General features: G+C 43.1%; 2 protein-coding genes across 5 annotated transcripts in view; one reads left to right on the plus strand and one right to left on the minus strand.

Moving 5' to 3' along the window:
• FANK1 (fibronectin type III and ankyrin repeat domains 1) overlaps positions 1-12,381 on the minus strand; it is a 118,758-nt gene extending 106,377 nt beyond the window's left edge. The window contains 1 exon segment of the mRNA XM_081234109.1: positions 12,311-12,381. Coding sequence (XP_081090235.1) covers positions 12,311-12,323 — 13 coding nt within the window. The 5' untranslated portion in view covers positions 12,324-12,381.
• Positions 12,382-12,515: 134 nt separating this feature from the next.
• Positions 12,516-18,484, plus strand: part of DHX32 (DEAH-box helicase 32 (putative)) — a 54,211-nt gene continuing 48,242 nt past the window's right edge. For all 4 annotated transcript variants that reach the window (XM_081251403.1, XM_081251401.1, XM_081251404.1 and 1 more), the window contains exon 1: positions 12,516-12,836. The gene's annotated coding sequence lies outside the window, so the exon portion shown is untranslated. The remainder of the gene's footprint in view (positions 12,837-18,484) is intronic.

Consider the following 18,484-nt stretch of genomic DNA (forward strand, 5'->3'; position numbering starts at 1 on the left):
TTCATGATTAAAAATAAATAAATAATACCTTGGCAAATTAGGACTAGAAGGGAACTTCCCTAATCTGATAAATGGGCTAAAGGGTTTGGTGGTTTTGTACTGGGCCAATTTAGCTACACTGAAGAATTCCCTTCCCTGTTCGGTTCTGGGTCACACATGTGAGGTTTAGCAGTGGGGGAGAAACAGCATTTCCCATTTTGTTTTTTACTCTCTAGAGGACGGTACAGGGCACCAGGCTCATGTGGTTGTTCATTGGCTGCTCACCTTGTTGGTGGGAAGCAGCAGCTGAAATCTGGACAGATCTCCTCCTTCAAGTTCTCAGAGCACTGTGCCAGGCACATGCAGGGCTCCTCAGGGAAGGTCGCCAGCTCTCTTTCAGGTCATGCATGTCACTGATGTTGCAGGTGGCGAGAGACAGACATGGGCTCCAGTTTATCCTTGCAGGTTCCAGTTTGACTTGGCAGGCTCCAATCTGTCCCTGCTTTTCCCACCTTCATATCCAGCTTTCCTTCCCAACCGCTGGTCCCGCCAACTTGGAGCAACATCAGGCCCAGCGTGAGTCACAGAGACAACGGTTTGCACTGACTTCTTCACCAGCTCCCACAGTTATACAAAGTCTAATCTCTGTTCTAGACCCCTTATCCTATATCACTCACAGTAGTTCTGCTTTTCTGATTAAACCCTAATTGATACAAATATTAATACAAAAGTGGGATCCAGAGAACAGAACCTTTAGGATTTGTCTTCTGAATTGGCACTGGATTATCTAAAATTGTTTCTTCAATCTGATTTGATTTAAAGACACTGATGATCCCCAGTGGTAAAGGGACACTGGTAGTCCATTGCTTACAGTGGCAAAAAAAAAGTTACTTAAAATATAAACCAGCTAACTATAATCAAATCCTGTATAAAGCAAGGCTCAGAATAACCAAATAGTTGCTGTGTTAGAACTCTGTAGTAAAAGTAATTGGTATAACAGGGCTAGTTAGTTTCTTTCCAGTACTCTAGAGAACTCCAGGAAAGAAAATGATGACCTCACAGCTTTTCCCCCCAGCTTTATTGAGATATAATAGACACATAATATTGTGTAAGTTTAAGATCTACAACCTGATTATTTGATACACTTATAAACTGTGAAACAATTACCATGGTAGGTCCAGCAACACCTCTCTCACCTCACATAATTACCTTTTGTCTGCATGGGATGAGAATATTTAAGATCTATTCTCTCAGCAACTTTTGAATATACAATACAGTATTGTTAACTATAGTCACCATACACATCAGATCCCCAGAATTTATTCCACTTCTAACTTGAAGTTTGTATTCTTTGACCGATATCTCCCCATTTCCTCCACCTCGCCAGCCCTTGGTAAACACTCTACTCTGTTTATATGAGTTCAGCTTGTTTTGCTTCCACATATAAGTGAGATCATACAGTATTTGTCTTTGTCTGACTTATTTTATATTTTACTTAGCATAATGCCCACAAGATCCATCCATGTTGTTGCAAATTGCAGGACTTCCTTCCTCCTCGTGGCTGAATAATATTCCATCATGCATATATATCACATCTTTAACCATTCATCCACAGACAGACACTTAAGTTGTTTCCATATCTTGGCTCTTGTGAATTATGCTGCAATGAACGTGGGAGGGCAGATACCTCTTCAAGATCCTGATGTCATTTCCTTTAGATATATACCCAGAAGTGGGATTACTGGATCATATGGTAGTTCTATCTTTAATTTCTTGAGAAAGCTCCACACTGTTCACTGTTTTCTATAGTGGCTGTACTAATTTACATTCCTACCGACAGTGGACCAGGGTTCCCTTTTCTCCACAACCTTGCCAACACTTATCTCTTATCTTTTTTTTTTTTTAACATCTTTATTGGAGTATAATTGCTTCACAATGGTGTGTTAGTTTCTGCTTTATAACAAAGTGAATCAGTTATACATATACATATGTTCCCATATCTCTTCCCTCTTGTGTCTCCCTCCCTCCCACCCTCCCTATCCCACCCCTCTAGGTGGTCACAAAGCACTGAGCTGATCTCCCTGTGCTATGCGGCTGCTTCCCACTAGCTATCTATTTTAAGTTTGGTAGTGTATATATGTCCATGCCACTCTCTCACTTTGTCACAGCTTACCCTTCCCCCTGCCCATATCCTCAAGTCCATTCTCTAGTAGGTCTGTGCCTTTATTCCCACCTTACCCCTAGGTTCTTCATGACCTTTTTTTCCCTTAGATTCCATATATATGTTAGCATACGGTATTTGTTTTTCTCTTTCTGACTTACTTCACTCTGTATGACAGACTCTAGGTCCATCCACCTCACTACAAATAACTCAGTTTCGTTTCTTTTTTTTTTTTTTTTTTTTTTTTTTCCATTTTTTTTTAAGTTTATTTATTCATTTTTTTAATTAGTTTCTGCTTTATAACAAAGTGAATCAGTCATACATATACATCTGTTCCCACATCCCTTCCCTCATGCATCTCCCTCCCTCCCACCCTCCCCATCCCACCCCTCCAGGCGGTCACAAAGCACCGAGCTGATCTCCCTGTGCTCTGCGGCTGCTTCCCACTATCTATCTACCTGACGTTTGGTAGTGTATACACGTCCATGCCTCTCTTTCGCCTTGTCACAGCCCACCCTTCCCCCTCCCCATATCCTCAAGTCCATTCTCAAGTAGGTCTGCGTCTTCATTCCCGTTTTGCCCCTAGGTTCTTCATGACATTTTTTTTTTAAATTCCGTATATATGTGTTAGCATACGGTATTTGTCTTTCTCTTTCTGACTAACTTCACTCTGTATGACAGACTCTAGGTCTATCCACCTCATTACAAATAGCTCAGTTTCGTTTCTTTTTATGGCTGAGTAATATTCCATTGTATATATGTGCCACATCTTCTTTATCCATTCATCCGATGATGGACACTTAGGTTGTTTCCAGCTCCGGGCTATTGTGAATAGAGCTGCAATGAACATTTTGGTACATGTCTCTTTTTGAATTATGGTTTTCTCAGGGTATATGCCCAGTAGTGGGATTGCTGGGTCATATGGTAGTTCTATTTGTAGTTTTTTAAGGAACCTCCATACCGTTCTCCATAGTGGCTGTACCAATTCACATTCCCACCAGCAGTGCAAGAGTGTTCCCTTTTCTCCACACCCTCTCCAGCATTTATTGTTTCTAGATTTCTCTTTTTTTTTTTTTTAATTAGTTTCTGCTTTATAACAAAGTGAATCAGTCATACATATACATCTGTTCCCACATCCCTTCCCTCATGCATCTCCCTCCCTCCCACCCTTCCCATCCCACCCCTCCAGGCGGTCACAAAGCACCGAGCTGATCTCCCTGTGCTCTGCGGCTGCTTCCCACTATCTATCTACCTTACGTTTGGTAGTGTATATATGTCCATGCCTCTCTTTCGCTTTGTCACAGCTTACCCTTCCCCCTCCCCATATCCTCAAGTCCATTCTCAAGTAGGTCTGTGTCTTTATTCTCGTTTTGCCCCTAGGTTCTTCATGACATTTTTTTTTTAAATTCCGTATATATGTGTTAGCATACGGTATTTGTCTTTCTCTTTCTGACTTACTTCACTCTGTATGACAGACTCTAGGTCCATCCACCTCACTACAAATAACTCAGTTTCGTTTCTTTTTATGGCTGAGTAATATTCCATTGTATGTATGTGCCACATCTTCTTTAACCATTCATCCGATGATGGAACTTAGGTTGCTTCCATGTCCTGGCTATTGTACATAGAGCTGCAATGAACATTTTGGTACATGACTCTTTTTTTTTTTTTGGCGGTACGTGGGCCTCTCACTGTTGTGGCCTCTCCCGTTGCGGAGCACAGGCTCCGGATGCGCAGGCTCAGCAGCCATGGCTCACGGGCCCAGCCGCTCCGCGGCATGTGGGATATTCCCAGACTGGGGCACAAACCCGTGTCCTCTGCATCGGCAGGCGGACTCTCAACCACTGCGCCACCAGGGAAGCCCTAGATTTTTTGATGATGGCCATTCTGACTGGTGTGAGATGATATCTCATTGTCGTTTTGATTTGTATTTCTCTAATGATTAATGATGTTGAGCCTTCTTTCATGTGTTTGTTGGCAATCTGTATATCTTCTTTGGAGAAATGTCTATTTAGGTCTTCTGCCCATTTTTGGATTGGGTTGTTTGTTTTTTTGTTATTGAGCTGCAGGAGCTGCTTGTAAATCTTGGAGATGAATCCTTTGTCAGTTGCTTCATTTGCAAATATTTTCTCCCATTCTGAGGGTTGTCTTTTTGATAACAGCCGTTCTGACAGGTGTCAGGTGGTATCTCATTGTGGTTTTGATTCGCGTTTCCCTGATGATCAGTGATGTGGAGCACATTTTCATGTGCTCTACATCATTTCATGTGTTGATCATTTGTATATCTTCCTTGGGAAAATGTCTATTCAGGTCCGCTGTCCATTTTTTAAATGGATTGTTTGCTTTTCTGTTATTAAGTTGTATGAGTTCCTCATATATTTTGGATATCAGCCCCTCACCGACCCGATGGTTTGCAAATATTTTCTTTGCCTTAGGTTGCCTTTCCATTTTGTTGATTGTTTCTTTTTCTGTACAGAAGCTTATTAGTTTAATGTAGCCAAACTAATCACTTGCTGATTTTTGCTTCTGTTGCTTGTGCTTTTTAGTGTCATATCCAAGAAACCATTGCCAAGATCTATGTCAAGGAGCTCTTTCCCTATGTTTTCTTCTAGTTTTATAGTTTCAGGTCTTACACTTAAGCCCTTAATCCATTTCAAGTTAACTTCTAATGGGAGGGTTGAACATATAAATATATATCAATTACAACGTGTTAGAATAATAAAAGTAGTAACAAAATGCAGACACAGTGACTCCAAGGGAGAAATTAACTCTGATTTGGGTTGGAGGAGGGTAAACAGGCAACATTTTTAAGAGATGGTAACGTTATAGAGATGTTTGAAAGGATGGATACATGGATGGGCAGTGAGTAGGTTCCAGGCAGAAACAAGCAGGCAAGAGAGTATGAGAATGAGAGGACCCTCCCAAGAAGGTGAGGCCAGGGAAGGGTCCCTGACAACCTGGAAGGGGGCGGGTCACAGCTAAAGGAATCTGAAAGCAAGGAATGCCTCCTCGTTTCTTTCTGCCGCTCAGGAGAGAAATGTCCCCAGAGTTCTGCAGGGTCCCAAGAATAAGCATCTCCAGTTTTGCCCCTGGCTTGCCCCAGCGCTGTGAGCAGGGAAATGCACAGAACACTGGTGTGAGTTGTTTGCTTGTTAATGACTTTGCACCACCTTCTGTACTTAATGAGTCATTCAGGCCATTCTTGGGTGATGCTTAGGCACAAAGCCCCTGCAGTAAACTGGTTGGGTTAGTTTGGTTCCTGGGCGTGTCTGGGCAGGTTCCCCAGACCAAGTAGGCTATAGTAGTGCTTCCTTTTCCTGTCAAGAGGAGGTGAAATCCAAGTTATCAGGTATAGACTTGGTCTGGAGATAATGCTGAGCTTCTGGTGAGACACAGCTGCACCTATAAAGTTGGTTTGCCCCGCCCTGCGGGCTGAGCATCCCAAGGTCAGGACTGCACTGAACTTTAGTAGTTTGATGGGGATTTTAAACTACAGCTATTTAAAAGGTGTTGCTTTGAATTTTTTTTAAGTTTTAAACTTTATTTATATAAGCCTTTATTTCTTAATAATAACCTTTGAATTATAACCTAATTGATAGAATTAATATTCTTTAGAGACTAAGACTACTTGACAAAAAATTGTTACACAGACATTTTTTAAAATTAGTTTACCATTTTATTAATAGATTTATTTTTATTTTTTTTTTAATTTATATTTTTATTTATTTATTTTTATGGCTGCGTTGGGTCTTTGTTGCCACACGTGGGCTTTCCCTAGCTGCGGGCAGCGGGGGCCACTCTGTTGCAGTGCGTGGGCTTCTCATTGTGGTGGCTTCTCTTGCTGCAGAGCACAGGCTCTAGGGCATGTGGGCTTCAGTAGTTGCAGCGCACGGGTTCAGTAGTTTGGCTTGCAGGCTCTAGAGCGCAGGCTCAGTAGTTGTGGTTCACGGGCTTAGTTGCTCCGCGGCATGTGGGATCTTCCCGGACCAGGGCTCGAACCCGTGTCTCCTGCATTGGCAGGCAGACTCTCAACCACTGCGCCACCAGGGAAGCCCAAAACACCTCTTTTAAAGTAGTGAAGAAAAAGGAATGCCATACTTGTAATTCACCTAACATTTATAAGCACGTGATTTAAATGAACTTTACCCAAAGTGTACTCCACAAGAGGTACTTCAATTTCACTGGAGCACAGCCCTTTCTGTTATAGAGTAAAATGGTTTTCTTTTTAAGCACACTGCAATGCTCTTAAGGAAATAAAATTAAATAAGGCACCCAGGTGTTAACAGCAGTGCCATCCATTCAATAAATGCTTGTTTGGGGCTTATTCCATGTTAAGCACTGGAGACAGAATGGCAGACAGGGCCCTCTTCTACCACCCTACATGCCGGTGGAGAAAACAGATTTTGAAAACTAACAAAAGAATTACAGATTGTGATCATAGCAGAGATAGGAATAACATAGAGAGGGGCCCAACCCTCTGTAGGGAGTCAGAGCTCACTCAGCAAGAGTGACGTTTAGGCTGAAACCAGAGGACATTGAATCAGACCTGCCAGAGCAGGATGGAGGAGCATCCCTGGTAGAGGAAGAACCTTGTGCAAAGACCTGCAGTCCTGAAAGGAGCTTGAGATGTTTAAGGGACTAAAAGACCAATATGCCTGAGGCATAATGTATCCAGGATCATGTACACGGTGGTTTGAAGAAGAAGCTAGACAAGAACCCTGGAGGGCTTTTTGATATGACCTGTGTATTCTGAGCACAGGTGAGCACAGCTGGGGGAAAGGGCATGCAGAAATCAGCAGAGCCTCCTGTCATGGTTTAGTCAAGATGGTGGCTTAGAGTACCAGTGATTACAGCAGGGAGGGAGAGAAAGACGTACATTTGGGGTGTATTCTGAAGGTGAAATAAATACTGCCTGACATGATACACAAAAATAAACTCAAAATGGAGAAAAGACCTAAATGTAAGGCCAGACACTATAAAACTCTTAGAGAAAACATAGGCAGAACACTCTATGACATAAATCACAGAAAGATCCTTTTTGACCCACCTCCTAGAGTAATGGAAATAAAATAAACAAATGGAACCTAATGAAACTTAAAAGCTTTTGCATGCAAACAAAACCATAAACAAGATGAAAACACCCTCAGAATGGGAGAAAATATTTGCAAATGAAGCAACTGACAAAGGATTAATCTCCAAAATATACAAGCAGTTCATGCAGCTCAATATCAAAAAAACAAACAACCCAATCCAAAAATGGGCAGAAGACCTAAATAGGTCTTCCTATTTCTATTCTTCCTATTTCATTTCTCCAAAGTAGACATACAGACTGCCAACAAACACATGAAAAGATGCTCAGTAACACTAATCATTAGAGAAATGCAAATCAAAACCACAATGAGGTATCACCTCACACCAGTCAGAATGGCCATCATCAAAAAATCTACAAACAATAAATGCTGGAGGGCCTCCCTGGTGGCGCAGTGATTGAGAGTCCGCCTGCCGATGCAGGGGATACGGGTTCGTGCCCCGGTCTGGGAGGATCCCATATGCCGCGGAGCGGCTGGGCCCGTGAGCCATGGCCGCTGGGCCTGCGCGTCCGGAGCCTGTGCTCCGCAACGGGAGAGGCCACAACAGTGAGAGGCCCGCTTACCGCAAAAAGAAAAAAAAAAAAAAAAAAAAAAAAAAAAAAAAAAAAAAAAATAAATGCTGGAGAGGGTGTGGAGAAAAGGGAACCCTCTTGCACTGTTGGTGGGAATGTAAATTGATATAGCCACTATGGAGAACAGTATGGAGGTTCCTTAAAAAACTAAAAATAGAACTACCATACGACCCAGCAATCCCACTACTGGGCATATACCCTGAGAAAACCATAATTCAAAAAGACACATGCGGGCTTCCCTGGTGGCGCAGTGGTTGAGAGTCCGCCTGCCGATGCAGAGAACGCGGGTTCGTGCCCCGGTCCGGGAAGATCCCACATGCCGTGGAGCGGCTGGGCCCGTGAGCCATGGCTGCTGAGCCTGCGCGTCCGGAGCCTGTGCTCCGCAACGGGAGAGGCCACAACAGTGAGAGGCCCACGTACCACAAAAAAAAAAAAAAAAAAAAAAAAAAAAGACACATGCACCCCAATGTTCACTGCAGCACTATGTACAATAGCCAGGACATGGAAGTAACCTAAGTGTCCATCGACAGATGAATGGATAAAGAAGATGTGGCACATATATACAATGGAATATTACTCAGCCATAAATTGAGTTATTTGGAATAAGGTGGGTGGACCTAGAGTCTGTCCTACAGAGTGAAGTAAGTCAGAAAGAGAAAACCAAATACTGTATGTTAACACACATATATGGAATCTAAAAAAACGGTACTGATGAACCTAGTGGCAGGGCAGGAATAAAGATGCAGACATAGAGAATGGACTTGAGGACACAAGGGAGGAAGGGGAAGCTGGAATGAAGTGAGAGAGTGGCATGGACATATATACACTACCTCATGTAAAAAGGATGGCTAGTGGGAAGCAGCTGCATAGCACTGGGAGATCAGCTTGATGCTTTGTGACCACCTAGAAGGGTGGGATAGGGAGGGTGGGAGGGAGACGCAAGAGGGAGGAGATACGGGGATATATGTATATGTATAGCTGATTCACTTTTTTGTACAGCAGAAACTAACACACCATTGTAAAGCAATTATACTCCAATAAAGATATATAAAAAATAAAATAAAATAAACATGCATTCTGGTGGGTGGGGTGAGTAGGAGGGGTGGCGAGTAAAAGAGAGTAGTTAAGGATGACTCAGATTTCCAGCTGGAGTAATTGGGAAGGTGGTGAAACCCTACTCAAATATGGGGAAGACCAGTGGGAAAACCGGTTTGGAGAAAGAAGTCTTCACTCCTTTAAGGATATGCCTCAGTCTGTTAGTCATTGGAATAACTTAGAATCCCATTTAGCATTTCTTTTAAAAGGTAGGTGTGTATCTAGAAACAGCTGCCTGGCCTAAACTAGGCCCAGATTATTTTATATAGGGAGAGTTTAGGGGACAGGTGGCAATACGGCTGTAAGTGGGAGCTGGGGAGTTATCTTGAGGCTGCAATTGATACATACACACACTTTAAAATTCAGATTATGTGTTTGTTTAGGGTGATTTGGTGGACTAGGGAAGATCATGGCGGGGGTTAAAGACCCCCAAAGCTACCCCTTGGCATTGTCACTCACTAAAAACTTTGGGAAGAGATAGTACTGTTGAACTTAAATATTTTCTTAAAAAAAGAAAAAGAGGGCTTCCCTGGTAGCGCAGTGGTTGAGAGTCTGCCTGCCGATGCAGGGGACACGGGTTCGTGCCCCGGTCTGGGAAGATCCCACGTGCCGCGGAGCGGCTGGGCCCGTGAGCCATGGCCACTGAGCCTGCACGTCCGGAGCCTGTGCTCCGCAACGGGAGAGGCCACAGCAGTGAGAGGCCTGCATACCACAAAAAAAAAAAAAAAAAGAAAAAGAAATTTGATGTGCATTTTCTATGTTATTTCATACATGGGTTAGCTTTCCAATAGTGTTGTTAGTTTAGGAAGAAAATAATTAAATATGTAAATGTGAAAAAAAAAAAGATGTAAATGTGTAAGCCAAGAGCCAAAACCATTCCGAACAGCCCAAGGTTGTGAGCTTATTTAATTTGCCCTTTCCCTGAGCAGTCATTTCTTGGATCATTGACTTACTATCATTCTGTAGAACAGTGGTAGCCCTTGTCACCCTCTGCCTAGTGCCAGAGTATGACCCAGCTGTGGGATCTGAAGAGTTTATGTTTATTGGATTTTAATGACTGAGTTAACAAAGGTCATTGCTAAAAGTAATAGAAAACTGAGTGTGTGGAAACAGAATGGATAAGAATGACTTGGGGGTTATTTCTAGTGCTTCCTTGGTGTTGTCCTTAGATATATGTTTAATCCTTAAAAACAGTTAAGAAGGAGCCTTCCTTTTAATCAAGTCACGGATGCTATACTCAACTACCCTTGTAAAATGCTATTTGAAACCCCTCAATAACAAAAGGTAGCACGTACACACCAGGCTTAAAGTATGTCAGATCACATTGGCACAACAACATATGTTGACCCTATAACTGTAACATTTGTTAATATCATAGCCATGGCATTCTCCAATACCTTTGAGAGAATAAAATAGCAACTTGAGTCTCAGGTGAAATCTGGTTGGGTATGAATCTTCAAGTTAAATGGGACCTTAAAGATCATTTAATCTTGTCCTTTTAAATATTTACTAACACCCGAAATGGTGCTTATTAGGCTGTGAAAGAATTCCCTATCGTACATGGTTATTGTTTGAACTATCTAAAATTAAATTGATAACAGCATTTGAGAGTGTGTGAGAAAGAATAATTTTATAGTTGTGTCCCAGGCATAGATTCCTTAACAAATATTTTCCACCTTAAAATCCAATGAGATGAGATATAAATGTGTAATTCATAGCAGTAATAAATTTCTCACAGTTTTACAGAGCTTCTGGGATCTGCTTCCTATTCACTTTTCCAGGCTTGTCTCTTTTCTTTCTCCTCCCCTCCACCCTCTGGCTTCTCTCAGTTACAGCTTTACTGATCTGTGAACTCTGAGCCTCAAACCCACACTGCTCTCTCAGGTCTCAGGGCCTATACCCAAGGGATTTCCTCTGTCTGGAATCCCTTTCCCTCATTCTTTGCTGGGTCATTCTGCAAGCCTACTATTGCTTCCTGCCGGAAGCCTTCTGCCCATCTCTTTTTCCCCAATCTCAGACCCCAGGGAGGTTTCAGAAATTCTTGGGCAAGTGTCTGCTCAGTTTTCCAGGGATAACCAAAGCCAACATGGTCCTATTCATTGTGCAATCCTCCACCCTTAGGACACTGTTTGGAGCATAATGAATACCACGAACGAGTGAGTGGATAAACAGTCTGACCACTGATGGACTTGAAAGTTATAGTGTACACATTTAAACAGTAACATAAATCTGAAGAAATAAAGTTGCTGTTTTAAAAGATATATTTCACTTCGATTTATTTCTTCTCTAAAGAGAAAACACACACACCTTGGCATCAGTTTGAAATGAAACAAAAATTTCAGTATTGTTGTAAATTTCTTTCAATAAGTTAGATAAAATGTGGAATCCAGAGAGTTACAAGTGCAAGTGACAGAATACTGTATAAAAGCAACTTAAACAACTCTAACTCTCAACTTGTAAGTTTTCTCCTCGGCAAGTGAGTTAAAAGAAAGGCAAACGTTTTAAAAAACCTTCTTGGAAACTTTAATAATGTCAGCATATCCCCCAGAGAACGGATTTGGTCTGAGTACTTCCATTTCTGAAATTGTGCAAGAAAAGACGACTTGGTTTTGAGAGTCAAACTGCATCCTTCTATAAAAGTTCAAGGGCTTTCTAGTGTCCATCCATATAAAACACTGTTCTTATTTTAAGAACAAAAGGAGCAATAAAACATTAGCTTGGGAAAGAAGGACGGAGCACTGTCCTTCTAGAGAGGTTTGAGGAGTAGTCGTAGTCGTAGTAATAATAATAACAACAACAACAACAATCAACACAGTAAGTTAAAGCTTGTGTTAGATCTGATAACTCCAGACTGCCCACATTTGTCAAACAATGTGGGAAACAGAAAAAGAAATCGTAACTTTGTGTGTGTGTCCAAAGCCTACCTCGTAGAACCTCCAGCAACGAATTTAACAGTCTTGGACAAAGCTCAAAAATTATTTTCTCCTTCAAATCTCCGACTACTGGGAAGAGGACGGGATCTCTTCTAATAAATACAAGACTTAGCCTTGTTGCATGTTTAATTGCTGACATTTTAGAAGCAGAATGGCTATTTACAGTTAATGAATCAAACTACCAAACAAAGTAACAACCATGTAATAGTAATAAGAAATGGATTTGCTTGAGGGTCATTTCAGGAAGGAACACACTGGCGGCGCTGCATCCTCCTGCCCACACTACCGAGCTCACACGGCCCTGCGGCTCCCGGCGGACACACTTGGCAGGATTTAGCCCCCTTCTTGTCTCTCCAAGAGAAGAAAGCTCGAGGAGGAGACCGTATTTCCGTGTCGAAAGCATTAAAAGCCTGCGGAGCCGCGCGCAGGGCGCCCACACCCGTTCCGGGCAGGCCCGGCCGCCCGCCCCGGCCCCCTTACTCTGGGGCTCCATGGTCAGCTGCTCCTGGGGCCCCACGGGCCGAGTCCCCCGCGCCGCCGCCGCCGCCGCCGCCGCCGCCGCCGCCGCCGCCGCCGCCGCCGCAGCCCCTCCGAAAGGCTCTCCTCCTGGGCCGGCGTCTCTCCGGTTGCCCTGACAACCCGGAGGGCGGGGGAGGAGGGGCAAGAAGGACGGCGAGAGGGAGGGACCAAAAACCGCGAGGCAACGCAGGCGGCTGCGAGGACCCGCGCGTCGCAGGGGCACCGAGCGAGGGTGGCGGCGGGGTCGCCGGCTGAAGACTCTCTGCCCCTGAGGCCTGATCGGGCGGTCGCGCCCTCCCTGGAGGCCTTCGCGCCCCCGGCAGGGCCGGTGCCCGGGCCTTCGTCTGGGGGCCTGCTGGCCCTCCGTCGGTGACCCGAGGCGTCCGTCGGTCCGCCGGTCCGTGCATCCGGCGAGCTTGGCCTGCCCCGCGGGGAAGGGCGGCCGGGCCTGAGCCTCCCTCCCCGGACTCGGGAGCCGCCGCTGCAGGTAAAGGTCGGGCCCAGCGGCGGGAGGGGCGGGTGGGCGGCACGGGCGCACCTGTTGCGGCCGCTTGGGGCCCTTTGCCCGCCCGTGGGCCCGGGACGACCCCGCCCCGACTCGTAAAATGCTCCGGAGGAGGCAGTCTCCCCCAACCTCCCGTAGCCGCGACTCGGCGCGGGGGAGAGAACCTGTGCACACCAGCCCTCCAAGCAGGGGGCCCCGGCCGCGGGGGTGGGGTTTGGGGGCTTGCACCCCGGCCCCGCCTTGGGAGGGGAGAGTTGGGTCACTCGTGTCACATTTGCGGGAAGCATGGAGCAGATGAGAGCCTCTTCTGTCGTCAGCAGTTGGCCGAGTGTGTCCCTTGTATCCTGAAACCCGGGAGAATTCCTTCGCTCCGCATTGCACTGTCATCCCAAGTGTCACATTTCAGGCGGTGGGCCCGAGTCGGATCTTTCCGGTTGAGTTAGTTTGTGTGTGTGTGTGTGTGTTTGTTTCAGCCCTCCCGGTTTTCGATTGAGTTTTGGCGTCAGCCCACACGTTTTGTGCCAAAACTTTATATGTATGTGAAACAAGTGTAACGTGATCCTACACCGTAATCTTTCCTAATATTTGTTTTTAAAACACTGATGCAGGTAAGGAAGCTTTGAGGGTCACCAGGGATTTTATCTGGTAGGTTGTAAAAATTCAAACCACGGGGAGAGTGCTGTAGGTTAAGAAAAACAACTGTAAGGAAGAGGGAAAAATGGAGAAGAGAGAAGGAAAGGACGAGAATGAAAGTGCAGGTGGGAGGAAAATGGCATGACTGCTTTAGCACTCATGCTGGAGATTATGGCCCCTCCATCAATTCCTCCTGCTGCTCTAGACGGTACTCGAGGGAAATGAAAAGAGGCCTTTTGCGGTCATGTAAGTGATTACTCATTCTTTGCCACTAGAGAGATTTCCACTCTGTAGACAAGGAACATCAAGGAGAATTACTTTTCTCTTAGAATCATTCAGAGGTTAATTGAACCTGAGAAGCATATATCCTGTGATGAAAAGGGACATTTATTATATTCCACCAAATTAGGCTTTCCCCTCCCAGACTATATGGAGACATTTTCAGATTAATTGTCAAAGCAAGAAGGTTTATGTGTGGATATCGACAAGCAGTGTGATATATACAGAATCCGTAATTCATAAGCTAAAATATTAAAGTAGTAAATTGAGGTTGGAAAGAAAGCACTTCATGGTACCTTAAATACCTGTTCCTGTTATGTAGAGACAGGGGATGGATTTTTAGACAGAAAGCATCTAAGATCAACAGTACTTTGGTAGTACAGTCTTTTCAAACTCTAGTTTTCACATCATTAGCAAAATCATGAACTGGTCTTTTCATCCAAGAAACAAACATAATGGTGCTCATTAATAACATCTTAGTCAATGTGATAAGATAGTGATGAAAACTTGGCTTTTATTAGCAGGAAAAAAAAAGAGGTAGGGTTAAAATTTCCCATATAGTAAAGGATTAGGCATTTGTATTTAAAAAGAAGAATAAGCAACATTGTAGATCTTTGTGCCAAAGTAACAAGGTCTCAGGAGTTTAGTAGTTGCATGCAGATTTTAAGGTTGGAAAAATGGAGATATGCATTGGTGAATACTTTGTATTATAGATGAATGATTTTATCAGTAGTTATGAACTTGACATTGAGGAAATCTTGCACTGAAATATTTTAGGTAACAGGTGACTTTGGCAACTGAAAAGCAACATTGGATTTTAGGGGATAGTGTACCTATGGAAGAAATGACTGGTTGTGGCGGGGGTAGTAGGAGGAGGGGAAGGTACAAAGATGTCTAAGGCAGGGACAGCATTCAGTTTCTCTTCCTCCAGCCCTAGTACAATGTACTTGTTAAATGTCTGTTGAATGAGTGAGAAGAGCTTTAGAGAAATCGTTCTAGATAAAGGATATGCTTTATTATTGGAGGAAATATCCTGAGATCAGAAGGTTGCTAATGTCCTAGGAGTTGAGATGAATGGTAAAGGTATTGGTTGTCCCTTTGGGGATTTTCTACTACTTTGTTTTCTGTTTCTTTTCACTGTCATTTTCAGGGTGTTACTGGTGGTCAAGTTAAAAACAATGAAGTCCTGATTTTTAAAAAAGTTTCCAAGTTCATCACTGGATAGAATAGTTACATTATTATTTACTTTGCTGATTGATGCTCAACTAAATGTAGCAAGCCAAAGCACTGTCACAGGGAATAGCAAGGTAGCCAGTAAGAGTAGCCTTTCTTTTTCTTATTTAAATCTCTTGTCCACATCAGAATTCAAAGTAAAAATAACTCCAGTAGGAAGTTAACATTATTTAATCCTCGTAGGATGATTTAAAAAAGAAAAAGAAGGAAAGAAAACAAAGCAAATGAATGTGTTATTTCCATTTAGCAAACTTACTATCATAAGTCAGAGGAAGTTTCTCATTTTTGTTTTTGGATTTTTGTTTGTCATTTTGCCAGAGTGAGGATACTTTTTCCTCTTTCTCTGTTACTTTCTGAAACTCATAAGGAGTTCAGTCAAAGGCAGAAAACAATTATATTTCCATCTTTGCTCTTTCCTTTCAGTCCTCCAGACCTGTCATGGTCTGCACTCAAATTGTTGGACTCAAGAAATGCCCATCTCTTAGCCCTTTTAATCATTCGTAGTATAATCGGGCTACAGAGCCATGCCACCCACACCCCCAGTTCCCATCTGGGAAGTCTTCCAGGTTAGGGGACTGCCCACTGAAGGTATTTCTTTTTCCTACTGGGGGTGCTACACACTTTGGCACTTATCCCTATACTATACTATACTTTCTTTTTTTTCTTAGAATATTTTTTTATTGAAATATAGTTAATTTACAATACCGTATTAGTTTCATGTTAGTTTCAGGTATACAGCACAGTGACTCAGACATATATATATATATTTTTTTTCTTCTTCATATTCTTTCCCTTACCGGTATTACAAAATATTGAGTATAGTTTCTTGTGCTATACAATAGGTCCTTGTTGGCTATCTATTTTATATATATATATATATATATATATATATACACACACACACACACACACACACACACTCTCTCTCTCTCTCTCTCTCTCTCTCTCTCTCTACTTTCGTGTAGAGTTTTTTCTCATTTTTTGTGCATGGGTCTTGGCCTCTGATTAGATTAAACATTTTAGAGCTAAGTCCATGACCTAGGCTGCTTCTGTATTCCTTTTAGCTCATAGTGGGTTTTCGGTGTGTAACTGATCATTTAAGTTGAATAATAATAGAAAGAGGACAAGCCTTTAGTCAGGGATGATTGCATTAATTTCTAGTTCTGCCAACTTGGTAAAGTCAGGAGCTATTATTTCCTCATTGATAACTGGGGATAATAAAACCTGAAATGGTTGTCTAATAGTCAAGTTGTGAGACTAGAAATAGAGTAAATGTGATTATAGATATGAATGAAAATACCTTGTATATTACAAAGAATTTATTAAATGTAGAGGGCTGTTATTGATTCCAGCATACAGCAAACATTTATTGAGCATCCATAGTGTGTTAGGTGCTTCCTTGGTTCCGGAGTCGCTGTTCATAAAGGGACTAGGAAATAACCAGATGTATTGTATGTGGGGGCAGGAGGGCTTCCTAGGCAGAGGAGGAGCTTGAGCAAAGGCAGGGAGGCATGGGAGGCCAACTCTAGGCACAAGTTCATTGTGGCTGGAGCAGAGAGAACTTACTAGAAGGGAATGGAAGGAAGTGAGGCTGGAGAGGCACATGCAGGCTAAATCAGAAAGAACCTGGGAGTGAGGTTTTATCTTGAAGGCAATAAAAAGTACTTGAGTCAGTGACATGATCAGTTCTGCATTTGAAGGAGATCACTGGCAGCCTGTGAATGACATTGATGGAGAGCCAAAATTACGTGCAGAAAACAATTGGAGATTTTGCAATAATCCCGTGAAAAAATGTTAACCTACTAAGGCGGTGTTGGTGGGAATCAGGAGGAGGGACGGCTGAGAGAGGCGGTGTTGGTGTGGGGAGGGGTGAAGGTGAGGGAGAAGCCAGGGCCGTCTCCCCGCGGGGGGGTGGGGCGCGGGGATCATTCTGTCAGTTGTTGAATCTAGAACAGGAAAGAAGGAAGGACATCTTTTTCTTTCTCAGGAGTGTAAGAAATGGGGCAGATGATGGCTCATTTCTGAACATTAACACTGAAATTGCCTGTCGTCTGAGTTGGGGTGTCCCATAAGTAGTAGTTGGGCATGTGTGTCTGGAACTGTAGAAAGACGTCTGGGACGAAGATAGAAATTTGGATGAAGCATTCAGTAACTGAAGTTAAAATGTGATGAGGTTCCCCAGGGAGATGGTGTGGAACGAGACGAGGGTCAAGGATAGAACTCTGGGGTACACGGATATCTTATATGCGGAGCAGGGTGCGGAGGAAGAACACAAGGAGACTAAAGAGGAGGGACCAGAAAAGTGAGCTGAAAATCTGGAAAGGTTAATAAAACAGAATCCCTGCTGTTAGAGGGCTCATGTACCAGCACTCCCTGAAATGATTACACTGGGCTGGCCAGAAAGTGCATTCGAATTTTTCCATAGCACCTATGGGAAACCCCGAACGAACTTTCTGGCCAGCCCAGGGCTTCCCTCCACCTGCCACAGAGCACACAACACAGTTTATCAGTTTATTATTACTTTGTTAAAGGTGATGCAAAACGGCTACCCATTGCTTTGTTCGCAAAGAACAAAACTTCCTGGTAAATGTGGTTTTTTCATGATCTCCATTTAGAGCAAAATGTAACTCCAGGAGGTATGATAATGCCTCCAGCAAATACTGTCTTTAAAAAAAATGGGTCAAAGTTGGCTTCGTGTGCGGTGGAGGTCCAATAAATACGCTGACTTCCCCGGGGAGGCCGGCAGTAACCTATTCTTTAGATTTCAGCTGTGATTGGCTCCCACCCATTTGCTCAGATACCTAACTTGACTGCATACATGAGCCACATTAGTATTTTAGCGTACTTCACTAACTCTGCTTTTACTCAAATGTTAGTTTTTAGAATATTATTCAGTTAAAAAAATCACCAAAGTAATATTGAAAAGCACTGAGTGACCCAGCCATTTGAAAGTCTAACCAAACCCTTGATTTACAAACTTACATGTGGGGAGTAATATGTTATTATGATACATAAGCATTGCTTGAGCTTGGGAAGTGTTTCTGTAGATGCAAACCACCAGCAGAATGTAGGATTCTTTAACAAATTCATTGTGCAGCATTGGTTATTCAAGCTGTATTTGGTATGAGCCAATATTGAGTTAAAAGTGAATCATTTTTCATTTGAGTATTTTTAAGTAGCTGATTAATTTGATTTACTTAAAGTCAAGACAAAGTCAACTTTAGGAGTCTAGAAATAAGGTTTTTAAAATAAGTTCTGAATTTTTACCTTACCTTGTTCAAGAAAGGTTTTTTTGTTTTGTTTTTTTTATTAGTTTCTGCTTTATAACAAAGTAAATCAGTTATACGTATACATCTGTTCCCATATCCCTTCCCTCTTGCATCTCCCTCCCTCCCACCCTCTCTATCCCACCCCTCCAGGCGGTCACAATCAAGAAAGGTTTTAAGTAGATACTAGAAACCAGTAGGATGTGCTTTTTGGGAGCT

The sequence above is a fragment of the Mesoplodon bidens genome, assembly GCF_964165515.1.
Source record: "Mesoplodon bidens genome assembly, chromosome: 1".
Lineage (NCBI taxonomy): Eukaryota > Metazoa > Chordata > Mammalia > Artiodactyla > Ziphiidae > Mesoplodon > Mesoplodon bidens.